Consider the following 15,259-nt stretch of genomic DNA (forward strand, 5'->3'; position numbering starts at 1 on the left):
AACACAATTTGAAAAAAAAAAAAAAACTTAAGACTTATAAACAAAACTTGTTTAAAATTTAGCCCGGATACGATGCATGGTTTGACCTCTGGGCACTGGCGCAAATTCAGGGGGAAGGGGGACATGTCCTCTTCAATCTTGGAACTGGGGGACTCCTTCCCCAATAATCCGATTTGAAAGGTGTTTTCGGGGAGAAATGTGATGATTTGTGTCCGATTGCCACAAAGGAAAGTGAGATCAAATTGATGTCCTCCAGAACAAGCCTCAAATTGCCCGCCTCCCATGCTGAAGACAACTCTGCTCCCCTGATCCTTCACAGCACTGTTTCCAACTTCATAAATATTTTTAACATCGCTTTTTAAAAAATATGGGAACGGTCTTACTCGTCCTCCCCCTCCACCCCATCCCCAATGTTGAAGAAAGATTTGCTCCGCTGCTTCTAGGCGTTTATACTTTTCGGTGTGAAGGAGCCATGATACTTGGAAATCCGTTAAGATCTCAAATTCGATTTTTTTAAACTATCACAGACAGTCTTTTCTATCGAATGAACGAAAGACAAGAATTTACTTATCCTGAGTTGGATAAGAAGAGCCTCTAGCATAAATGAGTAAAATTGACTGGAGTAACCTGAAAAAGGGTGTTGGTAAATTCGAATTTGCAGCGATTCCAAAAGGAGCTCCACAGAAAGACAGGAGGATGATGTGAGAGGAAGGTCTATTGAGATGAGCTCACAGTCAGGATACTTCCGTCCAACATGAGACTAGAGAGAGCCCACAGGAATTCGGAAGATCAGCTACATTTTTTAAAGTTCTGTAATTAGTGTAAAGAAACAGGATTAATTAAGGAATATTGCGTTGATTTGGGTCAGGGGCGTCATTTAGGGAGGGAAGGGAGGGGCAATTGCCCCCCTGTGTTGGAGATTTATATAGATTTTATTAATAAAATAGTAGTAAAACAGTAAAAAAAAACGCGAAATTTTACTTATATCAAGGGGACTTGCCCCCCCAAGCAAACTCTGAAATGACGCTCCTGATTTGGGTTAAGGAAGGGAAGTATCGCTTGGAGAGTAGTGAGGGGAGTGAGGGTGCGGAATTTTACCTTCTTTCTCGAAGTTGCATTGGCAAAAATCTTTGTGGATAAACCTAGTACCGTATTTTCAATTTACGTCACTGATAATTTAGTTTCATTGTAGCGCCTGTAGACTGGTCCTGGAGTAGAGTTCAGTAATGGGATTTCTGGTCTATCGAAAACTGCGCATCTGGATTTCTAGTTTATCAGAAAAGACCTAGGCAACAATTACTACTTCATTCAATAACATTCTGTACACATACCTGTCTTTGTACTGTGTTAAACAAGCGTCAGTATCACAGTGCACCCCACGTAAAGGAGTTTGTCAGTGTATAAAACGTGAAAATTGAAGTTTGAGTTTTGTATTTTTCCTCACCCTCCAATCCTCAGTCAAACACTAACTAACAGGAATGGATATCTGAGAATAGAAAATATTTAAGTCTTTAGATTTATCGGGTAGAGTCACTTAGTTAATTTTAGCAATGTTGTATTCTACAGATTAGTATTTTGCATCCTGATCACTATACTAACCCGCTAGTCTAAAAAGTAGTGCGGGAGAGTCTATCAAGCAAGGATAATATCCATAATTACTCCTATAGGAATATATATAGAGGATAAGGTTTTGATTGTTTATAGCTTCAGATCCCTCTATTGGCCAACTCGATTCTTAACTTTTTGACTCTCTACACCCTGGTCAAAATTGATGGTGATCAATCATGTAGTTCTTGAAACTTTGTCTCCCAGACGGACACAGACTTTTTAGTAAACCAAATCCCTTTAAAATCTCTTATTATTTACTACAGTTAGAGAAAATCTAGCAAGGGGAATAGAAAAAAACACAATCTTTCACCTAGATTGGTAACGTAACGTAATTCCACCCGACCCGAGTGCAGCGCGTTAAGGACTGTAATTTGTCACTACGTAAAGATATCTGCTTTTAACCAATTTTACTTGTATGGAAACAACTAAACACACCCAAAAAACTAAATCTGAGTATTATACTAATAACTAAATCAGTTCTTTTTTTTAATGAAGCAGAAGATGAAAATTAAATTTAACACACAGAAGATAGCTACAAACATTTATTGATAGATCTCTTAGAAAAATGCCAACTATTAATTGGCCAGCAATATTAGTAATGAAGAATAGTGCAGTCCAACTGGTTAAGATCCCCTACGGTCACCAATTAAATGAAAGCGGTAAAAGTAGAAATGGACAGGATGCATGAAAAAAAAAAAAGGACGAAACTGTATAGATAAAGATATTAGATTAAAATCTCTGAGGAAATAGTAGAGGAAGGCCTAAATCTACCCAAAGTAGAAACACACAAGATGAACTTATATCTAATTAGGTATTCTGTCATTATTGGCAGGTCACTTGCTGCAACTGAGAAGCTTTTATGCTCCACGGTCTTCCATTAACCTCTTCGTCTTCAGGTACGATTTTTCTGTTTTAATACCATCAATCAATTGTAGTCTTCTTCACCCTTTCCCTCTCTTTCCTGCCACCATACCCTCTAACACGTCCCTTATGATACAATGTCCCAGCCAGTTTCTCTTCCTCTTCTTAATAATATCTAAAATTGTCCCACACCAATTCTAACACCCTCTCATTCGTTTTCCGCTAGATCCAGCTGATTCTCTTCATTCTTTGCCACACCCACATTTCAAAGCTTCTAGTCCTTTTTCATTTTTGCGTAATGATCACGTTTCTGACCCATACAGTACAATAGTCCACACGAAGCATTTTACAGAGTGCTCGGCAAAAGCATGACGTTAGCGATTGAAGACATTCACGGATTTCCTATGTTCCTCCTCACGGATTTCCTATGTTCCTCCAAACAGAATAGAACATGAGTGAGTGATAAAATCTATCCTTGTCCCATGACAATCAGAACTTCACTATCACTCAATACTCAACGGCTGTAACTTACCTACAGTAATACGTCTACTTCATATCAGAACTGGTGTCAGATGTTTCTAATACTGTTATCTTCTCAGTTATAAAATTTGTAATTGAGCATTGTCAAGCACATTCCATAATTACGTTATTAATGTACTCTTTCGTGTATGATATTCTAGTAAAGTACTTACCATTCTCATTAACATCGTAGCGGGGATTTGTAGTCCGCGTGGTGGTGAGGAGCGGAGTTTGTTCGATAAGTTCCCTTTGTAGTTGTCGTGTCTCCTGAGTGAGACTACGAACTCGTGCCAACAACTCCTCATAGCTTGATACCGGTAGCGTCATGGCTCCGCTTGGCCACCTGTAAACATAAATCATAAACAATATAAGACCTCATCAGTAAAGATAGAACCTAGGGTTACTGCTACACCTTACATTTTCCCGTTAAAAAAAAAAAGCAAGCTGTGTAATTTACTCAAGAGTATTTTGAAGAAAAAGTACCATGGTCGGCCAATGGTAGCACATCTCTGTCACAGGGTGTTCGATCCCAGGTGCGTTTGTGATGGACAATATAGTGTCCGTGGGTTTTCTAGGGGGACGTTTTCTCCCATATTCTCATTCCACCAATTCTTTCATAGTTATTCACTTTCACTAATCATTTATATAATTAGCCTACAGGATATAAACGTGGAAAGTTAAAGATTCTATTACTTTTCTCAGTTCGCAAACCTCAACTTTGAAAACTAATGACATGGAAACTAAAGATGGTTTGTACAGTCCGCAGCAAAAAACCTGCAACATGAGCATGTTAAGTTTATTGTGAAACGACGAAGTCTTTTGCTCCAAAATAAGTGTGCAGGGGAGGATGCCGAGGTTCCTCCTGTCGTGATTCGTGCCACTTAGACGTTATGTTGATTTCCTCCGATGTTAGGCGTAGTTTCACAATAAACTTACATGCTTATATTGCAGGCTTTTTGCTGCGGACTGTACAGCAAAATATTTCCCTAAGCAAGTCAACATCTATTCCAACTCCAGTCAGGGTTGGATGAGTCCTGTCCGTATGTGTCTCCCTATGTGTGTATTTTAAATATAAACAGTTTTTAATTTCTTAACTAGCTGAACCTGCGATGTCTACTCTGCGCATCATTCTGATATGAGCATGGGTTTGTTTCCCACATCCTCACTAGAACTGTTCATATCACTTTACACACACAATTAACGGACAAGACGACCCACAAAGGCAGTGAATTGCTATTGACAAACACACAAACGTAGCATTTTAATGTATAGGTGTTGGGTTGAGTTTGTGGCGAACTTCAAGAAGTACCCTAACAGATGATGTCCTTATAAATCCGTATCAGTCTGAGAACGGCTCATTGCGGCTCTTGAAGTCTTTGAAGTTGCCAGTATACGTTTTCCCTGCACGCAATACATTAAAGCAAAGCGCCTGTAATGTCTGGCAACCCGCCATACGTAACTCCTCTACTGTTTGCCTAACACAAGGATATGAACTCAAGCTTCGCTCTAGCGACAATGTTAATCTTATGGACTCAAAACGACCCATAAACTGTTGAACAGAACAATAACGGCACTATTTTTTTTTTTTTTTTTAATTTGAATCAGAACTGGCATGTGTACACAAAATTTGAAACATACAAGTGAAAACAGCATGTTTCTAAAGCTTGTAGTTTCCGATATCTCATAGTCAAAAGGAACTGGCCACAAACATATAACCGGAATTGACGACAAACATACAATTTTTTCTTGACCAACAACATATAAACCTAGCATTTTAATAATTCCTTTATACAGGGGTGAGTCATAAATCCTGCAATATTCTGGTACAAAGCACACCTGTACTTATTACAGAATAATGAAAGTCGGTTAATATTCTAAGTACAGCCCCTCGTGTTGGACTGTCTGTTCCTGCCAGTTCCTTGATTCCACGTCCATATCCACGTCTTGTTGTTCGAAGCAAAGAAGTCAATTATTGCTGTTTCATCTTCTGCTAGTTTTGTGAAGCATTGATATTTCAGGAAGTGCAGCACAGACCGAAACAGGTAGTAATCCGAAGAGGCAAAGTCAAGACCATATACCGGAAGAGGCATCAATTCGGTATATATCAAGTTCCTAAATCTGTTTTCCGAACCGAGTGGTTTTGCGTTATCCTTTTCCAGCAGGGCATGTTTTCAGTTCACTAATGCAGGATATTTTGGCGTGGTGTAGTATACGTCCGTTGCAACTGTTCGGAATAAAGATCAGCATTCGTGACATGATCGCTAGGAACGAACTCGAATTGAGTTGCCCCATCGTAGTACCACCAAATAGCACGACTTTATGCTCGATACGGCCCTATTTAACCATGTTGACCCTTGCTCAACCCCTGATTTTGCACATTCAGATTTCAGGAAAACACATTCTTTTCGCCGTATGTAGTAATCTGTTTCAGGAAATGCATATCGCCCAGATTTTGGAGCAGTTGTCGGTACACATCCAATCTTCTCTGTGCCCCAGCTCGAGATAATTCATATCGCACAATGCGAAAGCTGCTGAGGTTTTCCCAAGTTCATGAAGGTAACGCACTACATGGATTGGGACATGCGAGGATTGTTTGATGGTGCTGGTGGAAGAATTTTCCTCAATGACGTGTTGTATGACCTCCGAATTTATTACCTTGAGGCGGCCGAATCTTGGCTGATCATCGACATTTTTACAACCTGCACGAAATTTATGGAACCAATGAGCTCCTATTCTATGGTTTACTGCATTTTCTCCTTTAGCATGACGGAAGTTTTGGGTTGCTGCTACAGCGTTATGTCCGAGTTTAAACTCACACAGCAACAGTTCACGAACCAAACTTGTTGAGCACTCAGCGTCATTGTCAGTAAAAACTGACTGAAGATACTGACGAAATGGATGCCTCCGTGTCAAATAGTGAACTTCGTCATACTACCTGTTAAAGTAGTTTGACCTTGTATTTACGGTCGATTACGGCGTATACACGCCCCTAATGTTCGGGTAATGGAAATATTGTAAGACTTATGACTCATCCTTGTATATTTACTCTGTGTGTTCGTCCGTCCGTAATCTCAAGAACTTCCTGATGGATCTCCATCATTTTTGGCAGGGACGCAGAGCGTTAAAAGTTAAGAATCAAATTGGAAAAAAAAATAAAATGAAATTTTTGAGTTTTACGTCCCACGGATACGCCTGCTAGGCTAAAGGAGACGGTGATGATGAGAGATGAATGAAATGGTGGAATGAAGAAAGTGAGAGGAAACGGAAGAACCCCGAGGAAATCCACGCACACGGTGTTTGTCCACTACAAGGTTCACTTGGCGGGAGCAGGGTTTGAACCCGGAACCCCATGCATCAGAGGTGAACGCTCTACCACTGAGCCACCGCGGCCCCTAGAAACAAATTTGTTGATGGAGATATTCAAACCGCAATTGTTTAAAAATCAACCATTTCTAGCTTTAACGTTGAAAACTATAGAGCAAAAATAATAATAGCGAGAAACGGTTTCTTACAATCGATTTCTAAGAACACATTTTATCTCCATTGCTAACTACGAAAAATGGAAGTGTCTGAAATACATTATAACTTCCAGTTTCAACACTAATTTACACAGAAAAAAAAAAAGAGATAGTGATACGTGCTGTTTTGAAGTCGATTTAACGTTTTAAGAATATGTATCACTGTCTCTCTTAACCCATTATTCAAACTGAAAGTGGCAGAATCTCACAAAGCAAGCCAATAGAATGGCCGAAATAAGTTAGGTGGCAAACTTAGTAGTTATAGTATGGGCTACTTTCTCCAGTGTATAAAATAAAAAATTACTACCTAAAAGGTACGTAAACTAGTTGGGACTTTTTTTTTAACCTCAGATATTCTATTTTACAACCAAACATTTATCTACTTTGAACAAGATTCTGTTTCCAGTGGCGGCGGTTGGACGTCAAAAGTGGGGGGGGGGCAAGACATGATCTCAATATTTGTATATCAATGTTAGTTTTTTTAGTGGCTTCTAACATTTTGTTTGACGAAAGGTTGTATAACTATTAGGATACTGTATTTTCCAGTTAAAATACCGTAAATCGCGTTTCATATTTTACTAAGTAAATTGACAAGAGCAACACAAGTAGATACTAGCCCTTTGTACTCTTAAACAACGAAGGTGTAACAAGAGATTTGATTCCTTGCTCATGAACATCTTAAAATTCTGTCTGGAAAATTGTGTGGTCAGATTAGGAACTTATTTGATAAATTCGCAAAACAAACAGAAAGGATAATATTAATCGAAGAGTAATGAAAAATGAGGCTTGTTTCGCAAAAGTTATATTGAAACTGGGAATTAATGAACAACTTATATTTTTAATTCCATGCATATTATTACATGTTATTACTCTTAGAAAAACAGTAAATACTACATGCATATGCTGCGACATTTAAAGAAATACTTCTGCAACTTCCCGAAAAATGTTCGTTGCCATTAGGTACAGTTTTCACTTTCTTGGAATACATCAAAACTCAACAATACTTAGAATCACTCCACACTCCAGTTATGCAAAATAATCCTAAAACTAGGGATGCCCACGAGACAAGATTGAGGCTGTTTCGTCTCGAAAATGTGCTGTAAAAGTGATGTCTTGACTCGAAAACTGTATTCTTCTCTATTGGAAGACCCGTGTCTCGACTCGAATTTTGTCAGGAAAATTCTGTCTCGACTCGTCTCGTGCGCATCTCTACCTAAAACCTAGAATTATGTTGAATTCACTAAATTTAATTGTATATACAAAATTGTATACAGTATGTATACCCCTAAATTCATATATTACACTGCAAAACAATGCCGCGCCTTTGACGTGGGAGACCCGGATTCGATTCCTGGCGGGAGCTCATATGGTTTGTATTCCACGTTAATCAGTAGGTCCATGTCTCATATAGCCTCACTGCTGAACGGGATGTTAAACTCAAAAAAGTCAAATCAAAATATTCCTCACCATTAGAAAGAAGACATTTTAGGAACTGTCGATTTTTGTGCAATTAAAGAATAATTTGTGAACAGTGTTTCTTCCAGACATGCTTTTGGGAGGCACTTCCCCCCGAAGCTCTGAGAGTATCCCACCCCCTGAACGAGACCAAAATAATACGTCTATAATATAATAATAAATAGAATAGTACCAGCAGTGCTCCCCCCGGAATACTAAGTGTGCGTCCCGGAACATTGTTTCTGAAAGAAACACTGCTTGTAAAGAACTTTTTTTTTTTTTTTTTTTTTGAAATGTTATCTCGTTTAGTTCTAAAGCAACTAACATATCGAGCCCTTGTAAGAAGAAATGAAAGTACACTCGAATTGTGGCACTCCAATAGGTTAATTTTGGGGCCATTTTTCGTGGCAATTAAAACGCAATTCATGTAGCTTTCTTCACTGTACGGGAAGACAACCAATACGTACTCACGGAACGGCAAATATTTTATGGCACCATTTTTATCACAAAAACTTCATATTTCCAAATGAAATTATATACATTGATGGGTCATTTCAAAAAAGTGGGGGGGCAACTGCCCCTTTTGCCCCCCCTAATCGCCGCCCATGTCTGTTTCATACAACTTTTGTTTGAAACACAGTGAAAGAAGGCCACTGATGTGCAAAAAGAACACACAGGATTGAGAAAAATATTTGAAGTAAAATATATTATGATACGCACTGAGAAAACTTCACAAGAGCTATTGATCGCTTAATATCAGCCACAACTTGTGATGGATCGCATGATTCATTGTTAATTTGACCACACACGATTACAATCATTTGGTCATACTATTTTGTGGTAGTGGATTCTTACAGACCGCCATATCCCAGATCTTCTTTAGCACAGGTACTTCGTTTCACACTGACACGCTCTTTCGAGGTTCCAGGTTCGATTCCCGGTGGAGATACTCGCTCGGAAAGCTGTAACCGCTTTTTTCAAGCCGCCATTCTGAGTCAGGTTTTCCTTATTCTCATAAGGCATATGCCGGGATGCAACCTAACAAAATAATCCCAGGCTGCTTCCTTCCTCGGCGGGCAGTATAATAGCCGAGAGATGTCATCCCTCATATATGTGATGGGCTGGGCTAATATGGCTATAGATAAAAGCCCAGGTATCTAATCCCTAATCGTATCCCCGCTCTTTTTGAGTGAAATTTTATTGGTGCTGTTTGTTATGGAGGAGACTGTTATGTATAACGTTTAATTATAACACCAACAGTGGACTTGTTCTTCTATGTGAGAAATTTTACTAAAGCTTGCATGGAAAGGAGTATTAACGTACTCTTCCCACATTTTTTTCCCGACATTTTGCCCACTACACCACCTTCACTCAGCTACACAACAGCTACGAGACTGATACACATGTGCATACAGTACTGTTGCTCTGTAAAATCTGGTTTGACAGGTATCGCTGTGTACAATTTGTTTGGATGAAACCGGATCAGCCTTATTTTAAAGCGATACATGAGGTTAGAACATGGGCTTATGTTAACACCAGCGGTACAGAGAAACAGATAGAGGCAAGGGGAATAGAACAAAGGTAAGAAAGATGCTGAGAAGTGTTGGCAGTGTACAAGTAATTATGAATCCATGAGAGGTATATCTACAAAAACAATCGATCCTCGTATTTCCTGTGTCGCTTTTCGCTTTTATCAATGTCAGGTTTCTTGGACTCTTTGTAGAGCTCCATTATGACTTTCTGATTATCGTACGTGTCTTTGTCGCGGCAGATCATGTGGTTCGTATCTCATTACGCTGTACGTCCATGTCTCATATAGCCTCGCTGCTGAACGAAACGCTAAACTCCAAACTCAAACTTGGGCTATTTGTTTGGTTTCAGAATCGATAATCAAACTAGGATAACATAGAAAATCGAGTTGAAAATGTGTATTATAGGGAGCTGGCTTTAATGCGAGGCTGAAGAATTCAGAGTTGATTGATAGCTGCCCCACCCCGTCACCAAGAAACGGTCACTCGACGGTCCTGGGCAGGGTTGCCAGAGCGTTGTCAAAAAATTCACCTAATACTCACTTAATTAAGAGTTTATGCAATTATGTAATCCTTATCGAAGATCCCTGTATAGGTGGACACACGCAAATTAGGCTGTGATAACAAATGCTTCAGTTTTTTCTCCCTCACTTCTTCGTCGCACTGCACTATGACCTTCTTTATTACTTCTCTAGCTTCGCTGTGTATAGTTTGCCCTTCTTACGCTGTGAAGCCATCGTCAAATGAATAATAAGCAATAAAACTGCAACCACAACAGCACCCAACAAATAACCAACTCACACTAACTCTTCAGAATGACATTCATGTGACAATTTTCTAACCCTGGCAACGCTGACATATAGAAGGAAGGTAAGAGAGTATCGCAAGAGTCAGGTAGAAAAAATGTTGACATTTTCCCCCCTCTAGCCCCCGCTGGTAAACAAGCTAGCTCCCTATAATACCTGTAGTGAATGGTTCGCTGTTATGCTCAGTAGTTGAAAGAAACGAATAACCAATATCACGTGTATGATAATGGAAGATTTAGTTAAATAAGGACAGAAGTCCCAGAAAGAGGGAAAAACAACACGATCTTATCCACCACAAGCTCACGGGACCTGGTATTGAACCAAGAATCCTCCGCGCCATAGCCAAACGGTATGTTTATACTGATACTAGGTGAAATAGTCCGCACGGGAAGAATAATGTTTAGGCAAAATATTTGGAAATAAAGAACTGTGTGTAATAAATAACGACGAGCAACGCCTACTTCTCGCATGGGAAGAGTAGATTTATGGAAAACGTTACCCCTGTTATGTAGACAGCCAAAGTTGTTTTACGTTTCGAAGTGTTGCCTAATTGTTAGGGGTTGTTAAATTTATAAAAAGATGTGGTGCCTTTCTCAGCCTCACCCGACGGGATGCCAGGGGTGTCTTATCCCAACAGCACCTTTTTCCACATAGTAAGTAATGTATGTCCCAAGTTTGGTTACAATTGCCCTAGGCATTCCAGAGTTATGCTGGAAGATACATATACTTTTATAGATAAATTGAAACGAAAATGAAATGGTCTTTCAGTTTAACGTCCCACAATTATGCCTATTAAGCTAAGGGAGACGGATGATTACGGCAAGTGAATGATGGAAGAATTGGTGGACTAAGAATGTGGGAGGAAATGGGAGTACACCTAGAAAACTCACGGACACGATGTTATCCACCACAAACTTACACTTAGCTGCGGATCGAACCAGAGATCCCACGCACCTGAGGTAAGTGCTCTACCACTGAGCCACTGTCCCTCCTTCCACTGAAATGCTATTGTGCTACCAAAATGTCTTGAGCCGTGGCAAAAATGCGAACTAAAGCTCACACCTTCACACACACCCACGCGTTGAGCCAATAAGGGTTCAGCTGTTGCTAAGCGAGAGAAAGGGAGTGGAATTCCTTCAGCCGATAGCAGCGCTTGCAACGGAAGACTAGGGATCAAGTCAATGTGGCGTATCTTTAATAAGAATCCAAGCGAAGGAACACGCAGCTCAATAATATCGAACAGAGATGGCGATCTCGAAATCGGACCTCAGGCTCTTTCTGGTAACCTCAATGGGGCTCGAGCCTCCAAGATTAGTATTCGTTTCCGCCAACTGTATTGGCGCTCCCGCTTGCTCGGAGTTGAGCATTGGTTAGCTATCCACTTTTGGGGTTCGCGCTCACCCAGGCTCGCATCAGTAATTCTTTTCGACTTTGATCCGGGAATGGAGAAATACTTAGGGAGTAACTAAATTCCCCCAGGGGCATTTCTCAGATCGGACTCGAATTGGGTTACCAGATTTTTTTGTAGTACTACTTTTACTTCCCGTATATTCAAAATCCCATGCGAAAAATCTTCTGGACTTCTCATGGCTCACACTGAACTATAGAGCTCGAAAGTCTGTTTCACGAGCATAGACATTTCCGGTAACTTATAGTTCAAAAGATCGTGGATTCAATCCCTGGATTATGTGGTTGTATGAACAACATCCTATTTTTTTTATTTTTTTTTATTTATTTATTTTTGTGTGCCACAAGTTAACTTCAGCACAGTTCACCAGGGTTAACCATCCGCCTCTTCTAGCCTACAAGACATAACTTCTGGAAGTCAACTTACATTTTTTTTCTTACGATATTGTAAGCTCTTGAAACAAAATAACAATTAGCTGCCTTTTAAAAAAATCCTTGGAACACCTAAATGCAACATTTTAAAAGCACCGAAGAAATCTCTAGAATTTACTTTCGCGTCATGCATACGCTATTTCCCGCTTTTATTGCCGCTTCTTACTAATTCCTGATTAATCCCCAACGTGCCTTGTACACACATCCCATGTGAAAACCGCTTCCGGCTACCTGGACGAATCGATTTAAACTAAACACAACGAGGATTACAGAGATACAACACATCACAGTGACGCCACCAAGCGATCAATAACGAAAACACTCGCACTCTAAATGAGAGAAGTAATCTGCATAAAACTTCTCTTCCACATTGAAATTTCTATTATAATGGAAATTCATGTTTGTTTTCTTACTTAATATCAAATGATAACAAAAATATTGCATTTGCTTTTCTATAGGTAACGTTATACTGTTTCTTCTCTCTCCTTGAAATATACTTCTCGCATATATCATTCATTACAGAGCATTAGGGAAAAAATCAATACACGAAAATATTTAAATCATAATTAACCATTATTATCAGTTTCCATGTACTACAGTCGACAGTTAATGTTACTTACGTTTTTTTAAATCATACTAGCTGGGCCTGCGCTCTCTATACACAGCATCATTCACATATCAACATGAATATCGTTGTCATTCCTCAGAACATCTGTATATTATATGTCCCTTTACAGACACAAGTGAACGATGTCTTGATAAAAATTGGCAAGGGGTATCATATAGAGATTTTTTTTATTATTTTTTTCAATAACTCGTACCGTTTGCAAATCTATTTGTCTACTTACGGTTGGATTTTCTAATTCGTGCATGATCAGTGTTTTCTTTCTTCTTGCATGAAGTAATAAGCAAATACATTACATACACAATTCATTATGTCATTGATATATGGTGTTCATTGGGCAAAACACTCCAAACAATAAAGATTCATCTTAGACTGGAGAAATGGTTATCCTTCGTTTTTCATTATTATTTGACCATGAAACAAACGCCAGAGATATACTAACCCCGTATATGAATATGTAGTGTTGGAATGTATAACTCGTAGGATATGATGCTTTACTTTTTTTTTAATTTCAACACTTCCAGTGTACCCCCAGAAAATGTAATAAAGAAATAACGGCCATTTTCTAAATATTCAATTTGAACTGAACAATCTACACAAAATTGCAATCAATCAGTTTAAACGGCATCTTTCTGCAGCCTACGGTTCCCGAGAACTCACTGTCGAAAGGTCTGGCCACAAAAATATAAACTCTTTTTGACCACAAACATACAAACCTAATAACAGGGTCAAATTGACCAGACATCTCTACAGAAAATGAAAGCTTCGCACAACGTTTCCTATATATATATATATATATATATATATATATATATATATATATATACAGTGAAACTGCTACTAACGGACACCTCTATAAAGCGGACACCTCCCGTAACGGACATATTTTATAATCCCCAAACACTGTAATAGGAAAAAACACATTTACAAACCTCTCTAAAGCGGACAATCTCTAGTACGGACACGGACAGTCTTTTCTGTCTTTTATAGGTATTATTTACCTTCGTATTGCGGACACTTTTTCTAGAAACAAATTGAAAAGTATAGTAAAAATACATTTTTAGTAATTCATACATGTGTCACCAAGGAAGCATTGTGACAACATTACAACATTTTGCCTCAACTGTCTGCTCAGCAACCCAGACGAAGCTTCTCTGTTTAATAACACTCTCATGTCCTTTGCTTGCATCTCACTCCCATCCAAGCTGTTTTAGACACAAAAATGATTGGCAATTGCCCGCCGTTTGGGATAACATGTTATTTTACTGTCCCGCTGGAATCTCTAACTAAACAGAAGACCAGTTTGGTAATTTTTGCCCGTGGGTATGCGTATTGTCAAAAAAAAAAAAAAAAAAAAAAAAAAACCTTCTGGACTGCAATTAACTAGCAAATTAAAGCAACATACTGAAAACATAGTAAGTAATGATAAGTGTAAAGTGCAGAACTATAACATCTTATTTCCATGTGCCTCGAACATAGAATATTGAATGGAGGAGGATAATGCAGGTACAGTAAAATTTTTGTAATATAGATATATGATTCATGCAGAAATCCAATTGCATATAACCTTGTTTACTGTACCTAAGAAAATATTGAAACCTCTTCAAGGCGGACACCTCTCTATAGCGGACAATTATTGATTCCCCACGGCTGTCCGCTTTAGAGAGGTTTTACTGTATATATATATATCCATTAAAGGTTTTTTTGTTCGGATTTGGGCTTTAACCCATCCATACATGTCGCGGGGTCGAACTAACAATATTGCTATTTCCACATTTTTCCTTCCTAAAACGTTTCCTTTTTCTTCATTTTCCTCTTTCATTGAAGTTCTTTCGCCTTAGGCCAAAATCCACGACACTGACTTCAGGTGCAAATTGAAGCTATAAAAATGATTAAATATTACACGCACTTAGATATTAAACCGCGTCTGTTTGATTTGTTAGGATTAATAAAGTTTAGACTTTTAACCGAAGGAATATAGGATTATTTGTGTTGTGCGGAGCCCACGCATATTTCTCATGTATTTCATTATTATTAATATTTATTTGGGTATTCATGTCGACTGACTTATTACATGCTATTTCTTTGAGGCGTTACGCTACATTACAGTAACAGCACAGTTTATTTGTTTATATATATGAGGGTCATTCAGAAAGTAAAGAACGATTGCGCATCACGCGCGGCACCAACACCCCGCTACTTGTTTTTGCAGCGGTTCGAAATGGCGACACCAATCGAAAATCCCGCCAAATGTGAAGTACGGAGTGTCATTCGTTTTCTGAACGCGCAAAAAGTTAAGCCTATTGAAATTTATAGGCAAATAAAGCATGTTTATGGTGATAGTGCAATGAACAAGTCATCAGTGAGGAAATGGTGAATTATGTTCAATCAAGGAAGGACCAGCGTGAAAGATGAAGATCGGAGTGAGAAGCCATCACTTGTTACGGAAGAAATGAGGGAAAATGTTGAAGAAAAAATTCAGTGCACCAAGTGATTTTC

The 15,259-nt window shown here is 38.8% G+C and overlaps 1 protein-coding gene across 1 annotated transcript in view; it reads right to left on the minus strand.

Annotated features, from left to right (window-relative positions):
- LOC145678845 (uncharacterized) overlaps positions 1-15,259 on the minus strand; it is a 424,622-nt gene that overhangs the window by 391,456 nt on the left and 17,907 nt on the right. The window contains 1 exon segment of the mRNA XM_081749405.1: positions 3,162-3,331. Within this exon segment, the coding sequence (XP_081605531.1) occupies positions 3,162-3,331 (170 nt within the window).

The sequence above is a fragment of the Thermobia domestica genome, chromosome 2 (assembly GCF_964235325.1).
Source record: "Thermobia domestica chromosome 2, izTheDome1.hap1.1, whole genome shotgun sequence".
NCBI classification, from domain to species: domain Eukaryota; kingdom Metazoa; phylum Arthropoda; class Insecta; order Zygentoma; family Lepismatidae; genus Thermobia; species Thermobia domestica.